The sequence below is a fragment of the Rhinolophus ferrumequinum genome, chromosome 23, assembly GCF_004115265.2.
Source record: "Rhinolophus ferrumequinum isolate MPI-CBG mRhiFer1 chromosome 23, mRhiFer1_v1.p, whole genome shotgun sequence".
Classification (NCBI taxonomy): domain Eukaryota; kingdom Metazoa; phylum Chordata; class Mammalia; order Chiroptera; family Rhinolophidae; genus Rhinolophus; species Rhinolophus ferrumequinum.
This window is the reverse complement of record NC_046306.1, coordinates 25,455,147-25,474,193: the sequence shown is the minus strand read 5'-3', so window position 1 is coordinate 25,474,193 and position 19,047 is coordinate 25,455,147. Positions and strand designations below refer to the sequence as shown.

The 19,047-nt window shown below is 42.2% G+C and overlaps 1 protein-coding gene across 6 annotated transcripts in view; it reads right to left on the bottom strand.

Moving 5' to 3' along the window:
• The window catches only part of ATRN (attractin), a 142,525-nt gene extending 130,663 nt beyond the window's left edge, over positions 1 to 11,862 (bottom strand). For 5 of the 6 annotated variants that reach the window (XM_033095114.1, XM_033095109.1, XM_033095111.1 and 2 more), the window contains exon 1: positions 11,410 to 11,862. In XM_033095114.1, the coding sequence (XP_032951005.1) occupies positions 11,410 to 11,777 (368 nt within the window). In that variant the 5' untranslated portion in view covers positions 11,778 to 11,862. Of the gene's footprint in view, positions 1 to 10,467; positions 10,490 to 11,409 lie in introns of those variants that run through there. The other variant, XM_033095113.1, reaches the window with a different exon arrangement.
• Positions 11,863 to 19,047: the final 7,185 nt, after the last annotated feature.

Sequence of the window (19,047 nt, the reverse complement as noted above, 5' to 3'; positions counted from 1 at the left end):
ACAGAAAGGAGATAGTAGTTGTCAGGGGCTGGGGGGAAGACGGAATGGGAGTGACTGCTAACAGGCACAGGGTTTCTCTTTGGCATAATGAAAATATTCTGGAATTAGATAGTGATGATGGCTGCACAACTTACAAATACACTAAAAATCACTGAATTGTGTACTGTAAAATGGTGAGTTTTGTGGTATGTGACATCCAGATCACTGGACAGAATTCATAACCCAGGGAAACAATTATCTTGGGGAATTAGAATAAAACTAAGAATTTAAGCAAAAAAATAAATAATACAAAAATTGATTGCTGAAGATTATACAGAAGTATCTTTTTTTTAATGAATGAGAAAGGTTATCAAACTGCTATGGAATTTGGATTCCACCCAATAAATTTAAAAAATAATATAATGGATTTTTTTAGTAACTTTATAATATGCCAGAAATGACATCCTTTGCAAATATGAAATCCATTATTTTAAAAATTGTCGAAATTCAATCTAAAAGTATGCAAGGAAGTAAACAGGATTTTAAAATTATTTTGGAGGTGCTTCAAAAGTTTGAAAATCACTATTCTAGAGAAAAATCATACACATGTGCACAGAGAGATATGCAAAGAATGTTAATTGTAGCACTGCGTGTAACAGCACAAGCTGTCAAAATCTAAATGCCCATCAACAGGAGAATGAATAAATAAATTGGAATTCTGTAACGAATATAGCTATGAATCAACTACAGCTATATTTATCAACACAAATAAATCTCAAAAGCATTTAGAAAATGTGCTGTGGAGTAAAAAAGAAAAGCATATTTATTTTTTATAAGTTTGAAAACATGACCTTGTTTTTGGAAACAAGACTTTGTATGTATGTTTGTATGTATGTGTATGGGTGTGTATCTGTAGTAAAAATAGAAACATATATGCAAGGGATCACCATACTAGTTACCACTGGGGAGAGTAAAATGATTGGGATTTGCGAGGGGTGACGAAGGGACTTTGGTTGGTATCCATAATGTTTTATATTACATAATTTATATTAACATTATGTAATAGTAACAATATTACTATAAAGGAAATTCAGCAAGGCTAGGTTGTAGGTACAAAGATGTTCATTTTATTATTCTTTGTATTTATTCCATAGGCCTGAAATATTTCATATTAAAAAGAAGTTAAAGTTAACCCAGAGACTGAACAAGCACTAAATATATGATTGCCTTAAAGCAACCAGTTACTTGGTCAGGGTCGGTCAGTTTTTTTCAACCAGTGGCCCAAACAATATTCCAATTAAAAGACAGAAAGGGCCATCCATTAAAAGAGAAGCATAAGACATGATACTTCAATGTAAGTTATGGAAAGATACAAATTGAATCTAATTCTGCAAATTTGCCTCAAGATCATCTTGCCAAACCTTCTGATCAAAATCCTTGTATATGTAGTTTTGCAAGACATCTCCAGTACTTCAAAAACCAATGTTAAAAGGGGAAAATTAAGTGACAATTATAGCCAGTTTGGCCTTTTCATTCAATTTTGAAAAAAACATCCATGCAGGAAATAAGCTATTTGCAGAGAAATGCTTACAAATAGCTGAAAACTGCTATCATTTTATCATTTAGAAACAAAACACAAAAAAAGTCTAAGAAATAATTTTTAAAGCACAAGTGCATGAATACCAAACATTAGGACAGGAAAGCTTCTATTTCTATAGCACAAAGCAGAATCCAATCTCTATTTTAATATACATTTGATCCCAAAATTAAATCATTTTTATTTGTGTATAAATTACGCTTTTCCTTACACATTAATTTAAAATACATTAAACAAGATGTACCACATGTTGTTAAACAAGGAAAAGGTCAAATTTTTCTATTTATAATGGCATTGAGTATCATTACAAATTATATTTAAAATGTTTGTTGTGATTTTTACTAAGAAATTACTTTTTACTCTATTTAAGTATCTTATCAAAAAGAGGATACTATTTTAAGATTATTTTTTAATTCCTTAGAGAGTCCACAAGAGTATACATTTTTGTGAAAGAATTTATGAATCAAAATATACAGGAAACACTGGCTGAAAGGTCTCTTAACAGCACCTGACAAAATTTCAGCCCCTAAAGCTTACAGGCTATTAAGAAACAAATTAGAAAATTCTTAATTAGAATGCAAAAACCAAGAGGAATTAATTGGAAAATTCATTCAACTTAATAACTGTGCAATGTTAATGTCAAATTCTAAAAGAATAAATTCAGCCCTGACTAAAATTAACTTCTATAAGTGAAAGAATTCTAGATGAGTAAACACATAAATAAACAGCTAGAGTTGAAGTTCACCCAAAATGTAACTTGAAAAAAACAAAACTTAACGAATTAAAAATTGAAAGGATAAAATCGAACGAGGGTCTCAAGTGCTAAAAGAGAAGCAGGTAAATGGATCTGACATCAATAAAATGAGGAGAAAGAAAAAAGCAAGACAAATATAAGAAAGCTACCCTAAGGAGAAAAAAAAATTAGAAAAAGTCAGGCAACAATGAAGGGCAGGTTTGAAAGTATAGGGAGAAGAGGAAAAATGGAAGGAAGAAAGTAACAAAGTGAAGGATTAAATTAGTATATAACATATGAGGAAATCACAGAAAATGATAGAGTTTAAGTGGGAAACAGTTCCGTAACAGTTCCATAACAGGTTGGTGGCTGATAAATTTCTAGATAAAATTATTTTGAAAAGCACAACTACAGTTTTATTTCAGTTTCATGGACAAGATTGTGTGAAAGAGAATAACCTTAAGATTTCCATTCAGTCGCAGTTCCTGGTAAATAATTCTGTATTTAATACTCAAGATAAAGATAACCTACGAATTTATTAACTCAGTTAATACTATTTAGTAAAACTTGTTTTGATCATAAACATATTCTGCTTTTCTCCTATGTATTTCTCTGTCCTCTACACTGTAGTAAATTTAAAAAAAAAAAAAAACAATTGCCAATCTTGAGAACCTTTCACAGGGGTAAAGTTTAAATGTCAGACATCTGCTTTCAAACATGTCATAACTTATGCAATTATATTAAGATATCCATGTCCAATTTTTCTTTTTACTCAATAACATATTTTTACCTTTTCAAATAAGTAAACTATCTTCCTGGAATCAGCCAGAAACTTGACAAGTCTTATTACGTAAGTATTTTATATAAAGTTTCACCCAATACAGCATAACTTCACACAATAGAAGTACATATTTGGCTGCTTCCTCCCATAATCGTTTCTATTTCCCCCATTACAAAATCAGGGGATGAGTCAACCGCCATTCAGTGACTTGGCTCCACTAGAATAACACTCAACACAGCACAGCCCTCACGTCAGTGACTAAGCTCAGAGAGCCAGCGTACCCTCAGAGAGTAGATTCTTGATAAACTGGGGGCCCATCATCTCATTACTTGACACAGTATTTTCCAGACCGTTCCCAATTTGCATCATGAACACTTACTGAGTATCACCAAACGCCAGGTTCTAAGAGTACATGGGGATGTCACTGACCTCACCAGCCCAGCACTGGCCCCACTTTCTGGTAACACTGCGTGTGTTTTCCTTTCTCCTTTCCTCGCTCTCCCTTTTTCAGTCCGTGTCATCTAATGGAGCCAGACCTCACACCCCCCACTCAGAGCAGGCAGGTGCTCGCTCACCTCAGGTCTGATCAGGCAGACATTCCCATGACGCTAGCCACAGTGATTGCTTCAGGAAAGGACACGGGACCTGTGAGACTCAGCCCTCTTTATCTGCTACAGCTCCTAAGGAAGAGTCACTCTTTTCCAAGTGGAAGATGCTAAGCCAGTTTGATTTAGCTTCTGGAGGCACCACCTGAAGAGAGCCTGCCTGAGTGAAGCCAGTAAACAGCAGAGCAAAGCTAAGAGATATGGAGGGAGAGAGACCAACTGGTCCCCTGGATCCAGCCACGCAGGAAGCCAGCAACATCCCCTTGATTTTCTGTCACATGAGCCAATAAATCTCTCTGATCTCTTTCTCATAAGCGTGTCTGAGTTGGGTGTCTGTCACTAAAAGAACTTGGATAGAAATCATATCTATTACAATTTACAGTGACAGTTAATGACCCCTCAAATGTGAAACTGGCTAAACAGAGTTGAGGTATGGGGAAGTGAAAACAGTTTCATCCCCAGATGGAAGCTGGCGATCTCAGTTAAGCAGTATCAAAGAAACACGCTAAAACTACTGCCTATAGTAACTTTGGGTTCAGAATATGTCTGTCAAGACTGGAACATTGAGAGGCTTGGTAGAAAAATGTCAGGCTTTTAGACGATGTTATCAATTCCAAGAAGATAAGGCCTAAACTTCTTGGGGTGGAATATAAAGACCCATGATCTGACCCTATGTTCCCCTGTATGTTAGGAATTTTTCTGTATTGTAAGACAGGAAATTCAACACTAACTGGCTTAAGAAAAATATAGACTGCAGTACCTCTCAAAACTGAAAAGTACAGCTTCAGGCAAGGTTTGATCCAGAGATTCAGAAAGTCATCAGGTCTCTGGCTCCATTTCTCTACCATCCTCCCTCTTCTAGGAGTTGCTCTGACCTCGGGGGGGGGGGGGGGTCGGGGGGGCAACGCTAGGTATAACAACGCTAGGTATAGCGTCACAACAGCAACGCTAGGTATAATATTTCTAGGTCTTATAGCCTCACCACACAGACAAACAGATGACCAAAGTATCTGCTTCATAAATGCCCACAGAGGAGAGAAGCCTTCAGCAAAAGCCCTGAGATTCACTCTGACTGAGTCAGCTTAGATCACATGCCTACCTCAAAATAATCACTGCTGTCGGAGCATAGAATCGTCAAGGATGCACCCTGAAGCTGGAGGTTGTTGGAAAGGGAAGTGGGAAAGCCATTACCACCTTCTAGTCTCACACCCTTCCAATGCATCTCTCACAATTTATGCTCCGACAACATCCATCTATGTTGAGATTTGAACTGGGTCCCCAAAAAAGCTATGTTGAATCCTAAGCCCTAGTACCTGTGAATGTGACCTTACTTGCAAACGGTTTTGCAGATGTACTCAAGTTAAGAGGAGGTGATATTCACACATCCAACATGACTGGCGTCCTTATAAGAAGAGACACACAGAGTGTCATGTGAGATTGAAATGATGGAGGCAAAGACTGAAGTGATGCATCTACAAACCAAGGAATGGCAAGGACTGCTGGCAATTCCAGAAGGTCAGAAAAAGGCATGGAACAGATTCTCCCTTTGAGTCTTCAGAGAGAGTATGGCCCCATCAACACCTTGATTTCAGACTTCTGGCCTCCGGAACTGTGAGATTCACTTTCTGTTGTTTGAAACCGCCTCGTTTGTGGCACTTTGTTACAACAAACATACACAGTCCATGATTCTTTGTCTTTGCACAAGCTCCTCGCTCCTTCTGGAATGCTCTCCTCCACTATTCATGATTCACTATTCACACTAAACCTCTCAGATCTGCCCAAATGTCCCCTTCTCTATGATGCCTGCCACCAGAGCCCTCAAAAGGTTAGTCTTGGGGCCAGCCCAGTGGCTCAGGCAGTTGGAGCTCCGTGCTTCTAACTCCGAAGGCTGCCGGTTCAATTCCCACATGGGCCAGTGGGCTCTCAACCACAAGGCTGCCGGTTCAATTCCTCGAGTCCCATAAGGGATGGTGGGCTGTGTCCCCTGCAGCTAAGATTGAACATGACACCTTGAGCTGAGCTGCCTCCCGGGCGGTTCAGTTGGTTGGAGCGCATCTTCTCAACCACAATGTTGCCCGTTCGACTTCCGCAGGGGATGGTGGGCTGCACCCCCTGCTACTAGCAACGGCGACTGGACCTGGAGCTGAGCTGCACCCTCCATGGCTGGACTGAAAGGACAACAACTTGAAGCCGAACGGCACCTTCCACCACTGGGTTTGAAGGGACAACTTGACTTGGAAAAAAGTCCTGGAAGTACGCTGTTCCCCAAATAAGGTCCTGTACCCCTTCCCCAATAAAATAAAAAAAATTTAAAAAAAAAAAGATAACAAATGTTAACTTTAAAAAAAAAAAAAGTTAGTCTCTCCACCACATATTAATCCAGCACCACATACTGCCTGTATTTTTATTATTAAATTCTAATTGTGCATATAGCTGTCTTCCCTTCACTACTATGAGTTCCCCAATGGGAAAGCAAGGCCTGACTCCTAACCACCTTCGTAAGCACTTCAAGGCAGTGCACAGTACCTAATACATAACAATTATCAAAAGCTATCTATATATTGAACGGGTTGATAACTCACTTCAAAAGGAGGTAACAGGTAGGATTCGAGAATTGTCTATTACCAATTGTACAGAACTGAAGATGAGCCTTGGGGTAAAATCTAGATAAGTAGAGTAGAATCTAGATAAGTAGAGAAGAAAGCATGTGGGGGCAGGGAGGAGGACGGGTGCTGAATTTAGCAAATATTCAGAAAAACCACAAGGTGGAAGGATTTGGAGAGGAAAAAGGAACGTGTGTAAGTCAGTGGGAGCCTTCTGCTGACAATCATTTTACAGGTAATGAGAGGAGGAAAAATAAAAAAAGGCTTCTGAGCAAGATAGTGACATACGTTTTCAGGGGATTATACGACAAAGTGTAGAATGGACTCTGGAGGTGCAAGAGACCAGTCAAGGTGCAACAGAGGCAGAGGAGCAATGAGGTGAAGGGCCAGGTGCACCAGGACGGCAGCAGGAGGAATGGAACAGCACACATTTCTAAGATTTCAGAGAAAAGAGAACAAACAGAAAGAGAAAAGGACTACGCCTAAATTTTGACCCTTGGTTATCTAAAGTCAGATTCACTATGGAAATAAGGAAGTATTAAGGAAAAGACTTTTTGCAATGAGGATAAGAAGTTTGTCTTAGACGTGACTAATTACAAGGTGACAGTAAAACATCCCAGGAAAGATGCCCAGCAAACAGTAGGAAAAACGACAATCAAGTCTAGGAGAAATAGGACAAAAGACAGATATGGCAGTCATATAGTCAAAAAGTACTTCTTTTAAGTCACAAAAAAGTATGTTGCAGAATTTCATGCCTTCATTCAACAAATATTTATTGAGCACTATGTCCCAGGCACTATTCTATATTCTAGGCTCTGGGACTACAACAGTGAGCAAAGCAGATAAAAATCCCTGCCCTCGTGGAGCTTAGGTTCTGATCGGGAAAACAGACATCCCTAAATTTGATTCACGAACACAATTTTAGGGTTTCAGGTTAATCCTGCTTAATGCTTACTACAAGAAAAAAACTTTTTTCACCTTTTTCTTTTTCCAAATTTTATTTTCCAGAATTTTCATTTCACTAGTTAGAAAGCTAATTTTGTGTCCTCAGACCAGCAGTTAGACAGGTTCAGGTGAATTAAGATTTTTTTTTTTTTAACTAACTTTCCTGTTGTAACAAATCAATTTTTCTTCCTGTTTCTCAAAGTGTTTCTCAAAGGAATTAAGGCAGCTCTCCCAAAGAATGCTCATAAAGAATTCTATTTGGATTCAGAAAAAAAATGAGGCCAGCTGGTACAGTGGAAAACATGGGTTTGGGAATTAGACAAAGCCTGAGTTCGAACCCCAATTTTTCACAAGCTGTGTGACTTTGGGCAAGTAATTCAAGATCTTCAAGGTTCAGTTTACCCATCTGTGAAATGGGAATACCTTCACTCTAAGGATTAAAAGGGGGTAATTTCTAAAAGGCACTTAACATAATACCTGGAAAAAAAATGGAGAAATGCTTGAAAAATAGTGGCAGCAGTTGCTACAACTACTATTACTAGTATTGCATGTGCTGGGCACAAAACAGATGCTCAATAAATGCCTCCTTCTTTTCTTTTTTTTCCATAGAAGGTAACTTAACATCACGGGTAACTATAAGGCTCCAATTCACTAGGCTATTCAATTCTATCTTCCCAAAAGTCTTGTATAACAGGAACTGAAAAGAATTAAGTGCATAGTAATTTCATAAATGGGCTTAATATCTTTATCCTCTAACTTGATGGGATGTATTTATCCCTCAATATTTAAAATTTCAGTGGTGATGTCACAAGTAGAAAAAAAAGATCACTGAAAAATGAATGAAAATGATACTGCTTTAGAAATCATCCACCAACGATTCCATAGTTATTTTTATATAATGGCACTATCAATCTTCTGTAATTTTTGTAGTATCTTTCATTTGGAAAATAGTTAAGTGATTTTCTAATTACAACCATACAATAATCCAAATTTTATACAACACCCTCAGAGTTGTCCTGAAGATTAAATGACACAATGTATATGAAACTGCTTGACAACATCCCTGGCACATAGCATGCTTTCAGCGATAACTTCCGTGAAATCTAATCCTCTTATTACCCTATGTTACTTTCAATTAATGAAAAAGACCTTACTAACAGCAATTATAACACAGGATTTATGGAACTAGAAAGCTAAAAAAACAAACAAACAAAAAAAAAAACCAACATGATGCCAATCCAAACCAGAAGGGTATTCATTTTAATATCTCTTAGCTTAATAACAAGGAAGTTTGTAAGTTAAACCAAGATACATACCACGATAATCAAAACCAACATTTTACTCTTCCCCTAAAGAAATCCTTCAACTAAAGATTTAGGTTTTTTTTAAAGGCCAGAGGCATAAGTTCCTCTTACTTTCATTTTTTAAAATGCAAATTCCAGAAATCTACAAAATATATCGGAATGACCAGGACCAAAGTCAAAGTCATAACTATCTGTCCAGGAAAAGGCACTGACGCCAGCTTCGACCAGCTCTAACGAGTGTCCACAATAACCAGGGGAGTCCCTTCACTCACATGTGACACCATCTGAGACAACCAGTGTCAGGACTGCCTGTTCCCCATAACAAGTGGCTTTTCTCCAATCCTCTGGACTCTCTTCGGAGACACTCAGACCTGCTCTCCCCGCCTGCCAATCTCCCTCCTATGCAGGTGACTCTCAGTGTGTGTAAAATTAAACATCTCAGATCCACTCCTCCTGTGTCCCTGTGTCTATTAATGATACTACCATCCTCCCAATCGTCCAAGGTAAGATCTAGTTTTCTTTCCCTCACCATTCCCCTTCCCACAAGCAAATCAGATTCAAAGAAAGATCTGTCATTTACCTCAATGATACCACCGAGCACTTATCCCTGCCTCTATTTCCATATCCTATCTCAAGTTCTCGTGACTGCACTCCTGACCCATGCCAACAGTTCCAACTAGTTACCCACCATCTTTCATGCTTAAAGTGAGTCCACCTATGCTGAACATTGCAGACAGACTGATGCTGCTATGCACGTCCTTCCCCACTCTATGGACCCTCACTGCCTACCACGGCATCCCAGACTTTCAGAACCTAAAGAACTCGTCTCTGACCCAACCATCCATTCATTTGATCTTAGAAGCTCCTCCAATTCAAAATGCTCTGGCCTCACTTTCAAGGCCATTCCCACTCTGGCTCCCATCTAAAAACCTGTAATGTCGTGAAAACGAGATGAACTATGCCATTCCACCGCTTATAGGCTAAAAGTCAAAACTCTCAATCCAACCAACAGAAATCCACATGGCCTGGTCCCTCCCCTGCCTCTCTCTCTAGTCTTGCCATGCTCCCCTCTGCTCTCTCTGCTCCAGCCACCTGGCCTTCGATCCGGCCTGTCACGATCCCTCTCATCCCCAAGCCTCTGTACATGCTGGCCCTTTACTACCCCACCGCTCATGTAGGCAGTGCCATCGCACCCCTTAGATATCAACTCAATAGTCACTTACTCAGTCACTAACCTTACTATTCCAAACTAAAACAAGTCCCCTACTCATTACCAGGGCCTTAAGCAAAATCGTAATACATTGATTACTGGATGTCTTGTTCCCAAGCTAGAATGTAAGCTCTACAAGAGCAGGGCGATGTCTGTCTTGTATCTCACAACCTAAGCTAGAAGAGCTCTCAATAAATATGTGTAGATTAAATCAGTTCATAAATCAGAACACCCGAAGGAAGTTCCAAACTTCTCTCTCACAACGCTCTTCTATATACCCTGGCAATCCTGTATACCAGCAACACTGTACGTCTGGTCTCCCCAATTTTGTTTGCATCCTTCCTGCCATCTGAAATTCTTTTCCCGGCAGCACAATTCCAAGTCCTTACTTAGCTTCAAACGCTCAAATCCAATGTCCCCTGCTCCTCAAAGTCTTCTTGCACCCCTCAGCTAGTCACAACCTCTCCGCCCCTGAATTCCCACAGGTTGCCCATTGCCTCATTCAGGTCTCAGGTCAAATGTCACTTTAAATGAGAGGCTTCTCCTAAAGTTACCCACCAATTAGTTATTCTCTATCAGACCATCCTGTTTTATTTTCTTGAAAGCATTTACCATTATCGAAAATTATCCTGTTCATTTCTTTCACTTATTTACCTGTTAACTGCCTGTCTCCCCACTAGAATGTAAGATCCATGAGAGCAAAGGTCTACCTTGGTCTCCGTATTTCTCCACTTCTTCACATCTGACATCAAAAGAGTTCAGTAAAAATCTGCCAAAGGCATGAATGATTCTGTAGCCCTTATGACTGGGGTTATTTGTGTACATATCTTTCTCTTGCTATATTCCAAACTCCTTGTGCACTAGGCCAAAGTCTGGCTAATTTATTTGTGTGCATTATCTGGAGACCCTTGCACAACTGAAGCAAATAATAGATAACTACTAATCAATTAATGAGTGATCTCTCCAAGAGGTACTGCCCTGAACCAGGCCAACCCAAAACTCCGTATTTCCCAGAAACCAGGGCAAACAAGAACCTCCTTCTATGCCCTCTCCAGGACAGACCCTGTTCCAATGTGCCACCCAGCTTCAAAGGGCTAGTTTCCTCACTATCCTTTAACCGATAACCGCTGATTCTTCCATCTCTAATATTTCACAATCCTACCCTTTCCTTTCTATCTCCAGCCAACAAATCACTTCCAGGGCCCTGTTTCTTCAGAGTACCCACATTTCCAGTCAATCAGAGAACTCATCAGACTCTAGGGAACAAGGGGATGTTAAAACGAAGTGTTTAAGTAAGACTGGCTCTCTTTCACCTTTTCTTTTATACCTCATTTATCCGAAAGAGGCCCAGTTTCAGAGACTGGGTTTGATACACTTTGGGACCCTAAGCTTTCTTCCCACGTAGCCCGCTGCACCCAAACCCCTTTGGGATACCCCCACCCTTACCTCCAACCTTTTCATCTTCCAGTACAGAAAGACCCCAGGCCAGAGACGATGAGCTCCCCGGAAGCAAATGATGCTCAAACACCGTGGGGCGGACCTCCCCTCCCCAATTTCTGTCCGGCATCCGCCTCTGGCCTGACGCTGTCTGGAGCGCCCCTCAGCCTCAACCTCTGGCTGGGCCTGACCCTCCAACACCACCCTCAGCTCACCTGAAGCGGCCCCCGCAGTGCTGGCATTGCTCGCCCACCCAGCCGGAGGGACAGACGCACTGGCCGGTGCCAGGGTTGCAGCGGCCGCCGTTGACACAGGGCCGGTCACATTCCTTGGCCTCGGCTGCGGCTGAGCCCGACACCGCCGCCGCTGCCGCCGCGGCCTCAGCAGCCCAGGGCAGCAGCAGCAGAGGCGGGAGCAGCAGCAGCAGCAGCCGCGGGAGGCGCAGCCCGGCCCCCAGCCCCGGCCTCTCAGCCCTGCTCGCGTCAAAGTCGCGGAGCCGCGCGCCGTTTCTGCCCGCGGGCGCTGTCGTCGCTGCCGTCCTTCTCCTCAGCCTCGCCTCAGTCGCCGCCGCCACCGCCACCATCTTCCCGGGGCTGAGACCGGGCCCCGCGAACACATACACACACACCGCACGGCCGGCTCCTCTACGCCTGGCCGTGCGGGGCGGGGCTGTGCGGACGGTGGCTCGGTCGCTCAATCCTGAGGGCTGGGCCAAAGCGGCGCTGCAGGCGGGGCCGGTGCGTGCGTGCGTGCGTGCGTGGGCGGGTCCCGCCAGCCGCCGGCTCTCGGGGCCAGCCGCCCCGGAGACTTGTTTCTGAGCCTGAGACTGGGGTTCGCTGAGACACCACCCCCACACCTCCCCCCGGGTTCTCGGTACCAAGGCCTAGCGGGCGAGTTTTTGTGCTTCGCCCGCCGCCGCGGAGACGGCGTAGCAGCCCTGAAGCGCTCTCTTCCCGTTGGCTGCCTGGGAGCCTACTGCTCTGCTGGCCAAGCCAGCCGCGTTGAGCGCTGCCCTCCCGGAGACCCCGGGGCCAGTGATTGCCCTGCCACCACGCTAGCTGTGGGGTAAAAAGGGCCTAGGAGGCTGCGTCGTGGTTTGGTGCTAGGTGCAGGCGAGTGCTGCATTCGAGCCTCTGCTTTCTCCTTTGTAAAATAGAGACAACGAACTCACACGTGTTAAGACCTAGCTTGTAGACTATGCTCAATAAATGCTTAATAGACTGAATGAAGACACACACAGCCCAGCCTCCCTTGATGCAGGCTGATCCAGTAGCAAACCAGGTTTCCCCCGCCTTTTAATTCTGTGGAGGAAGTTTGGGGTTTTCTTGTTGCCCACTATTTGCCCTCCAATCATCTCTGAAGAGAGGGCAATATAAAATTAAGAATTGGAGCACCCTCAGCCCACACACGTCTGTCTGTTCCTAGAGCCCTGCTTGTCAGGTAGTTTGTTACTTGGGTGGCCCCCAATGAAACATGCCTCTAAGCAGTATAACCTTTTGAGGTCCTCGACCCTGGAATCTGGACTGGACCTATGACTCAATTTAACCAATAGAAGAAGGCAGCAGAAGTGACGATGTGCCAGTTCCAGAGTTGAGCTCTATGAACACCTGGCCTTGATTTCGAACTCTTGATTATTCTGAGCTGTTCCCCATCATCCATCTTGCTGTAGAGAGACCACATGCAAAGATAACATAGAGGAAAAAGTAAGGACCCAGTGATCAACAAGAACTAAGACCCCAGACATGTGAACCTAGTGGACCCACCCCAACTAAGGGACTAGGTTGTTCCAGCAAACTGGATTGTTGCTCACTACCCAGAACAGAGACAAATCTTCCTACTGTGCCTTATCCAAAATCTTGAGAAATGACACATGGCTGCTGTTTTAAGCCTCTAAGTTTTGGAGAGGTGTGTTATTCAGCAATAGATAACCAGCGCATTGTCTGACAAGCCTTGTGCTGTGAGGAATATTCCTATGGCAGCTACCTTAGAATTTGGGCACCTTGAAGTCCCTGGGAAACAAACAAAGCCCCTCATAAAGCCAAGTAGAGACTCTCGGCTTTACCTTAAAGCACAGAATTCTAAGATTCTAAGATATACCCCTACGGTCATAACCAAGTCCTGACTCTGCATCCTTTACAAGCCTGGTGAGGCTGAACTGCCCGATAGCCTCACCCCCAGCTTTCCAACCGCACGTCCCTCCTATTCCTACGTGAAATCTGTTGTTAGGCCTAGGCCCAACCACTGGCATTCTGGTTAGCAGGTTGTTTTTGCTGACTTGTCCTACATGGGGCTGTACAGGATGAGGGAGGGAAATGAAAGACATGGCTCTACCCTCTGGCAAAGCCCCAGTCAGATGGGGAAGGCTGACATGGAGCCATGCCCTGGCTTCAGGAGGCACTGCTGCCCCTACTCCTTCTCTAGGCCAGAAGTGGAACCAGACTTTGCCTTCACTCCCCACAGCAAAATTGAACCCAGGCTGTGAAGTTTCACATGATTTTACCAACAGTCAGGGATAACAGAAAATGGTTTGCATCCACAAAACAGCAATACAGCTACCCTACAACCTTGCTGTAGCAAACATTCTCTTTCTTAGTTCCTTAATCTGCTCCCTTCTCTGGTTCTCTTTTTTTTAGCCTTCCAACGTGCTGATATTATCTTGTCCTTAAAGAACAAACAAAATCTTACCTTGGCCTGTGAAGGGAAGTATTGCTATCGTCTTTCTCCTTTACTGTTATTGTCAGAGTCCCTACACTTTCTACTTCTGTGTGGTGTATGAAAGATGGCTGCAAATTCTTCTACCCTCCTTCCATGGAGAGGTGCAGACTAACCCCCACCCTCATTCCTTGAATCTGAGCTGGCTTTAGTGTTTGCTTAACCAATAGATTACAGTAGAAGTACTGTGCTGGTACTTCTGAGTCTAGGTCATACAAAGTTTTTCAGCATCCTCTTGAGTATCTTGGAACACTTGCTCTGGGGAAATCCAGATGCCAGAGAAGAAGTCTACCGTGTTTCCCTGAAAATAAGATCTAGCCAGACCATCAGCTCTAATGCGTCTTTTGAAGCAAAAATTAATATAAGACCCGGTCTTATTTTACTATAATATAAGACCAGGTCTTATAACATAATATAATATAATATAATATAATATAATATAATATAATATAATATAATATAATATAATACTGAGTCTTATATTAATTTTTGCTCCAAAAGACGCATTGGAGCTGATTGTCTGGCTAGGTCTTACTTTCGGGGAAACACGGTAGCTATTCTGAGACTGCCATACTATAAGGAAGCCAAACCCTAGCGCCCCAACCATTTGAGTCTTCCCAGTTGAGGCCACAGATGCTCACGAAGCAGAGGGGTGTCATCTCTGCTGCATCCACTCCAGTTTGCAGATACATGAGCAAAATAAATAAGTATACTTGTTTAAGCCACTAAATTTTGGGACAGTTTGTTTGGGGACAGCAATAGATTATCTGAATATCTGTAGTTTGCTTCCTCCAAGGAGAAGACTACAAGTAAGTCTTGCAAAACAGACTTGATTAAGAATTGATTAAGGGGGTGACCAATTAGCTCAGTTCGTTAGAACGCGGTGCTCTTTTTTCTTTTTCTACCATAGTGAGAAAGCAGTTTATTAGAAAAAGTACACTCCAAAGGGTCTGGAGCAGGCCAGAGCAAAGGAAAGGCTCAAGAGGGGCCCGGAGCGTGGTGCTCTTAACAACAAGATTGCCTGTTCCATCCCCGCATGGGCCACTGTGAGCTGTGCCCTCCACAACTAGATTGAAACAACTACTTGACTTGGAGCTGATGGGTCCTGGAAAAACACAAATAAATAAAAGTTTAAAAAAAAAAGAATTTATTAAGAATGGTATATAATTATACGTACATATATAATGTACAAGTATAATACATGTATAATACACCAGGGTTTCTGATATAATTGTCCAGTTGCTCCTCATGGAAGAGGTCACTGCAGCTCCAGAAGCATTTCTGTTCTGACTCCTCATACTTTACTAAGATTCTGTGGCTGTTCCACCTGAAATCCCATGTCACCTTTTCCTCACTAGCCCTTATCGAAATGACCACTTCCAGATTCCAGAAACTTTAATGCCAATGGCAAAAAATTCCTAGCCTCTGATCTGGAACTGCTGTAAGTCTAGACTCTAGATAAGAGTCCTCACCAACTGCATGGGCAAGGAGGGTCGCATCCACTGAGATGGTTTGAAAGTACCTCCAGTGTTTTTTTTAACTCAAGAAAAACATTTTCTCTGTTTGTGTGGCCCTTTTGTTCTCCCTGATTTCATGTCATCATTTTTTGTATCTTTGCTTGCATTGTCTCCAGATCATGGAATTGGATGGGCTTTTACTCACACAGTGTCTTAGGTCAATTTCCCTAGAAGCACAGCCTGAAATAGGATTTGAGTGAATAATTTATTGGGAGAGTACTCTCAGGAGAAAGGCAGTGAAGGAAGCAGGATAGAGCAGGGAAGGAAGCTGAGCAAGGATATGGCCTTATCTGGAATCGAACTTCCGCTTGATCCTATAGAGAGCCCTAGATCATGAATTATACCATATAATTGATCTCACTCTGAGGCAAGAGAGCCAGCATTTTGTACATGTATCTCATTTAGCAGCCAACACTCACAGCAGTAAGAAGGATCCAGTAAAGGAAATTTGAGGGGATACCAGTAGTCTACTATATTCTATGAATGCTTATTGAGCAATAGATAGCAAAGATGAATGTTGCCCTGGTAAAATCTATCTGATCAGCTGTCTGAGCTTCCCTAAGCATCAATATACCTCAATTTGTACTATTTAAAACATCAATGTATTTTAGTTTGCCAAAAGTCTTCCTATACTTTTAGTCTACGTGGAATGGAGCAATTCCTTGATTGTAGATGTCAAGATCTCACATAACAGGTAAGGTACTATATTACCTGTGAAAAAGGCTGATCCTGAAAGTTTGAAACAAACACAACTGGGAGGGTTCTCGATAGGAATGAAGCTCCATTGCGTAGCAGTTCCTATGTGAGGGGTAGGTCAACTTATTATACAAACATGAGATTTCAATAGTCCTTGGCAGGCTCTACAGCAACGTGTTTAGGGATCCTTGACCTGGGAGCACAGGGTTAGTCCCCTGAGCTGTTGGCAGAGCTCCTGGTGGCCTCCAGAGACAAGTCCCACAAAAACAGGAAGTAGCTTTTATATCAGCTTAAGGTACAAGACTCAGCCTTGGGAAGAGACCACCAATTTAAAGGAAGAGCACTTGAAATTTCTACTGAATGAGCTGGACACATGTCTCCCTCATCACCCACCATCCACCATTTCTACAATAGAGAACTAGAAGGTTTTTCCCGTACATAGTTATGACATTATGAAAATAGTAATAGCTCCAGACAACTGACCTTGCTAAAGACAGCCATGAAGGACTTCAAATTAAAGATTCCCAAACTGAAGCTATCCTTTTTGATAAAAATTTCTCAGAACTATAGGTAACAACCTGTCTGGCTTCTTTCACTCATCTTTATGTTTGTGAGATCCATCCATACTGTTGTATATAGTCGGTCATTTATTTTGATTTCTAGATTCCATTTATAAATATATATGCTATAATCTGACAATTTATTTATCTATCCTACTGCTGATGGACATTTGGGCAGTTTCCAGTTTGAGGCTACTCTGAATAATGATACCATGAACAGTCTAAGAATCGAGCACAGGTCTCTTGGTAGATATATACCCATTTCTGTTGGGTGTATACCAGAGGTAAGCTGATACATGTTTAACAACCAGCTCTCTGTGGGGTGGAAAACATCCTCGTGTGTAGCATTTTTTTATTTCTGTGCTGTAAATATTACCACCATGGCCTATGTATGTCAAGCTACCAACATGATGTCACTGAATGCGAAATTGGGAAGAAATGCACAGAATCTGCTGTCACAAGCCCATGGGGATCAGCTCCAGCCTGTGTGCCTGGGAGGTCTACCAAGAAACAGATGTCAAAACGGAACTAGACATGCAAGAGCCTTATTAGGGGAAATGTCTGTGAAGGATAAAAGGGAAAGAAGCAGAAAAAGGCAGAGAGAGGATTCAGACTGGAATAAAAATCTGACAGCTGTGAAGGAAAGGTGGGAGGAAGGATTGGTTAAAAATGGTCTCAGACTACATACAGTATAGCTCCAAGGAAGGCTTATCCAGGCCAATGGGGAGTTCTGAAACCAAAGTTGTCAATTGGAGTAGCCCAGCATCTCGCAGGAATGGGTCTGCGTTAGCACAAGTGTGGTAGTGAAGCCAGAGGGGCAGCAGCTGGGTTGCCAGTTGATTATGCTCACCACAGCAGGAGCCCTGAGCAATGCATTTTCGTGGCCGCTGTACCTGGCAATATTCCTTTACACCACCTCCCTGGTGATAAATGTGATGGCCTTTCAGTGTCCTCTCTAGAGGTCTTACCTTTCACAAGTTAGATGCGCAGCCCTAGCTTGGTTGACTTGTTTGGAAGCTGGACTGGCCACTTTAAAATGAATAAGCCCCAGGTTCATTGGGATTTCACTGAAAAAGCAAAAGGGATTCAAGAGGAAAACATTGGATTTCCTTCTAATAAGGACAGAGAAGTGTTCTAATTATTCATTAAAGAAATAGGAGTTGATGGGGCGGCTGGATGGCTAAGTTGGTTAGAGCAAGAGCGCTCAACAACAAGGTTGCCAGTTCAATTCCCGCATGGGATGGTGGGCTGTGCCCCTGCAACTAAGATTGAAAACGGTGACTGGACTTGGAGCTGAGCTGCACCCTCCTCAACTAGATTGAAGGACAATGATGGATGGGTCCTGGAAAAACACACTGTTCCTCAGTAATTTCCCAATAAAAGAAAGAAAGAAAGAAAGAAAGAAAGAAAAGAAAGAAAGAAAGAAAGAAAGAAAAGAAAGAAAGAAGAAAGAAAGAAAGAAAGAAAGAAAGAAGAAAAAAGGAAAGAAAGAAAGAAAGAAAGAAAGAAAGAAAGAAAGAAAGAAAGAAAGAAAAGAAAGAAAGAAAGAAAGAAAGAAATAGGAGTTGACCATACTGTATTCCTAACTGATGATTGGTACATAACTGAGGACATAAAAAAAAAAAAGAGAAAGAAAGGAAGAAAGGAAAAAAAAAAAAGAAAAGAAAAATAAAGTAAGTCTGAAATAGAAGCTGAAAAAGACCTTATAATCCAAGCTATAGTTAGCTATTGAACTAAAAGCAACATGGTGCTTTTAAAAAATGTCCACAAATTCTTTGATATGCCCTTTAAAAGTTGGAGTTTAATTCCCTTTCTTAGAAGGCCAGACTTAGTGATTCATTTCTCACAAATAGAATGTGACAGAATTATGCTATGTGACCTCTGTGGCTAGGTCATACAAAAGATAGTCTCTTTCTCTTTCTCTTTCTCTCTCTCTCTCCACACCCTCATCCCTCCTACCCTTTCTTTTCACTTGCGTTGGAGGAAGCCAGCCATCACTAATGAGAACATTCCAGCAGCCTGTGGAGAAGCCCAGGTGGGGAGGAGCTGAGACTTCCAACTAAGAGCCAGCAGTAACTTGCCAGACTGTGTGTCAGCCGTTTTGGAAGTGGATACTTTAGCCTCATCCAAGACTTCAGATGATAGAAGCCCTGGCCAACATCTTGACTGTGACCTTATGAAAGACCCTGAGCCAGAAATTCCTAGTCAAGCTCCCCTTGAATTTCTGACCCACAGTAACTGTGAAGATAATAAATTTTTGTTGTTGTTGTTGTTGTTGTTATAAGCCACTCAATTTGGGGGTAATTTGTGTCGTGCAGGGCGTCAGGCGGGGTCTCTGGTCCCACTCCCCACACAAAAACACAGGATA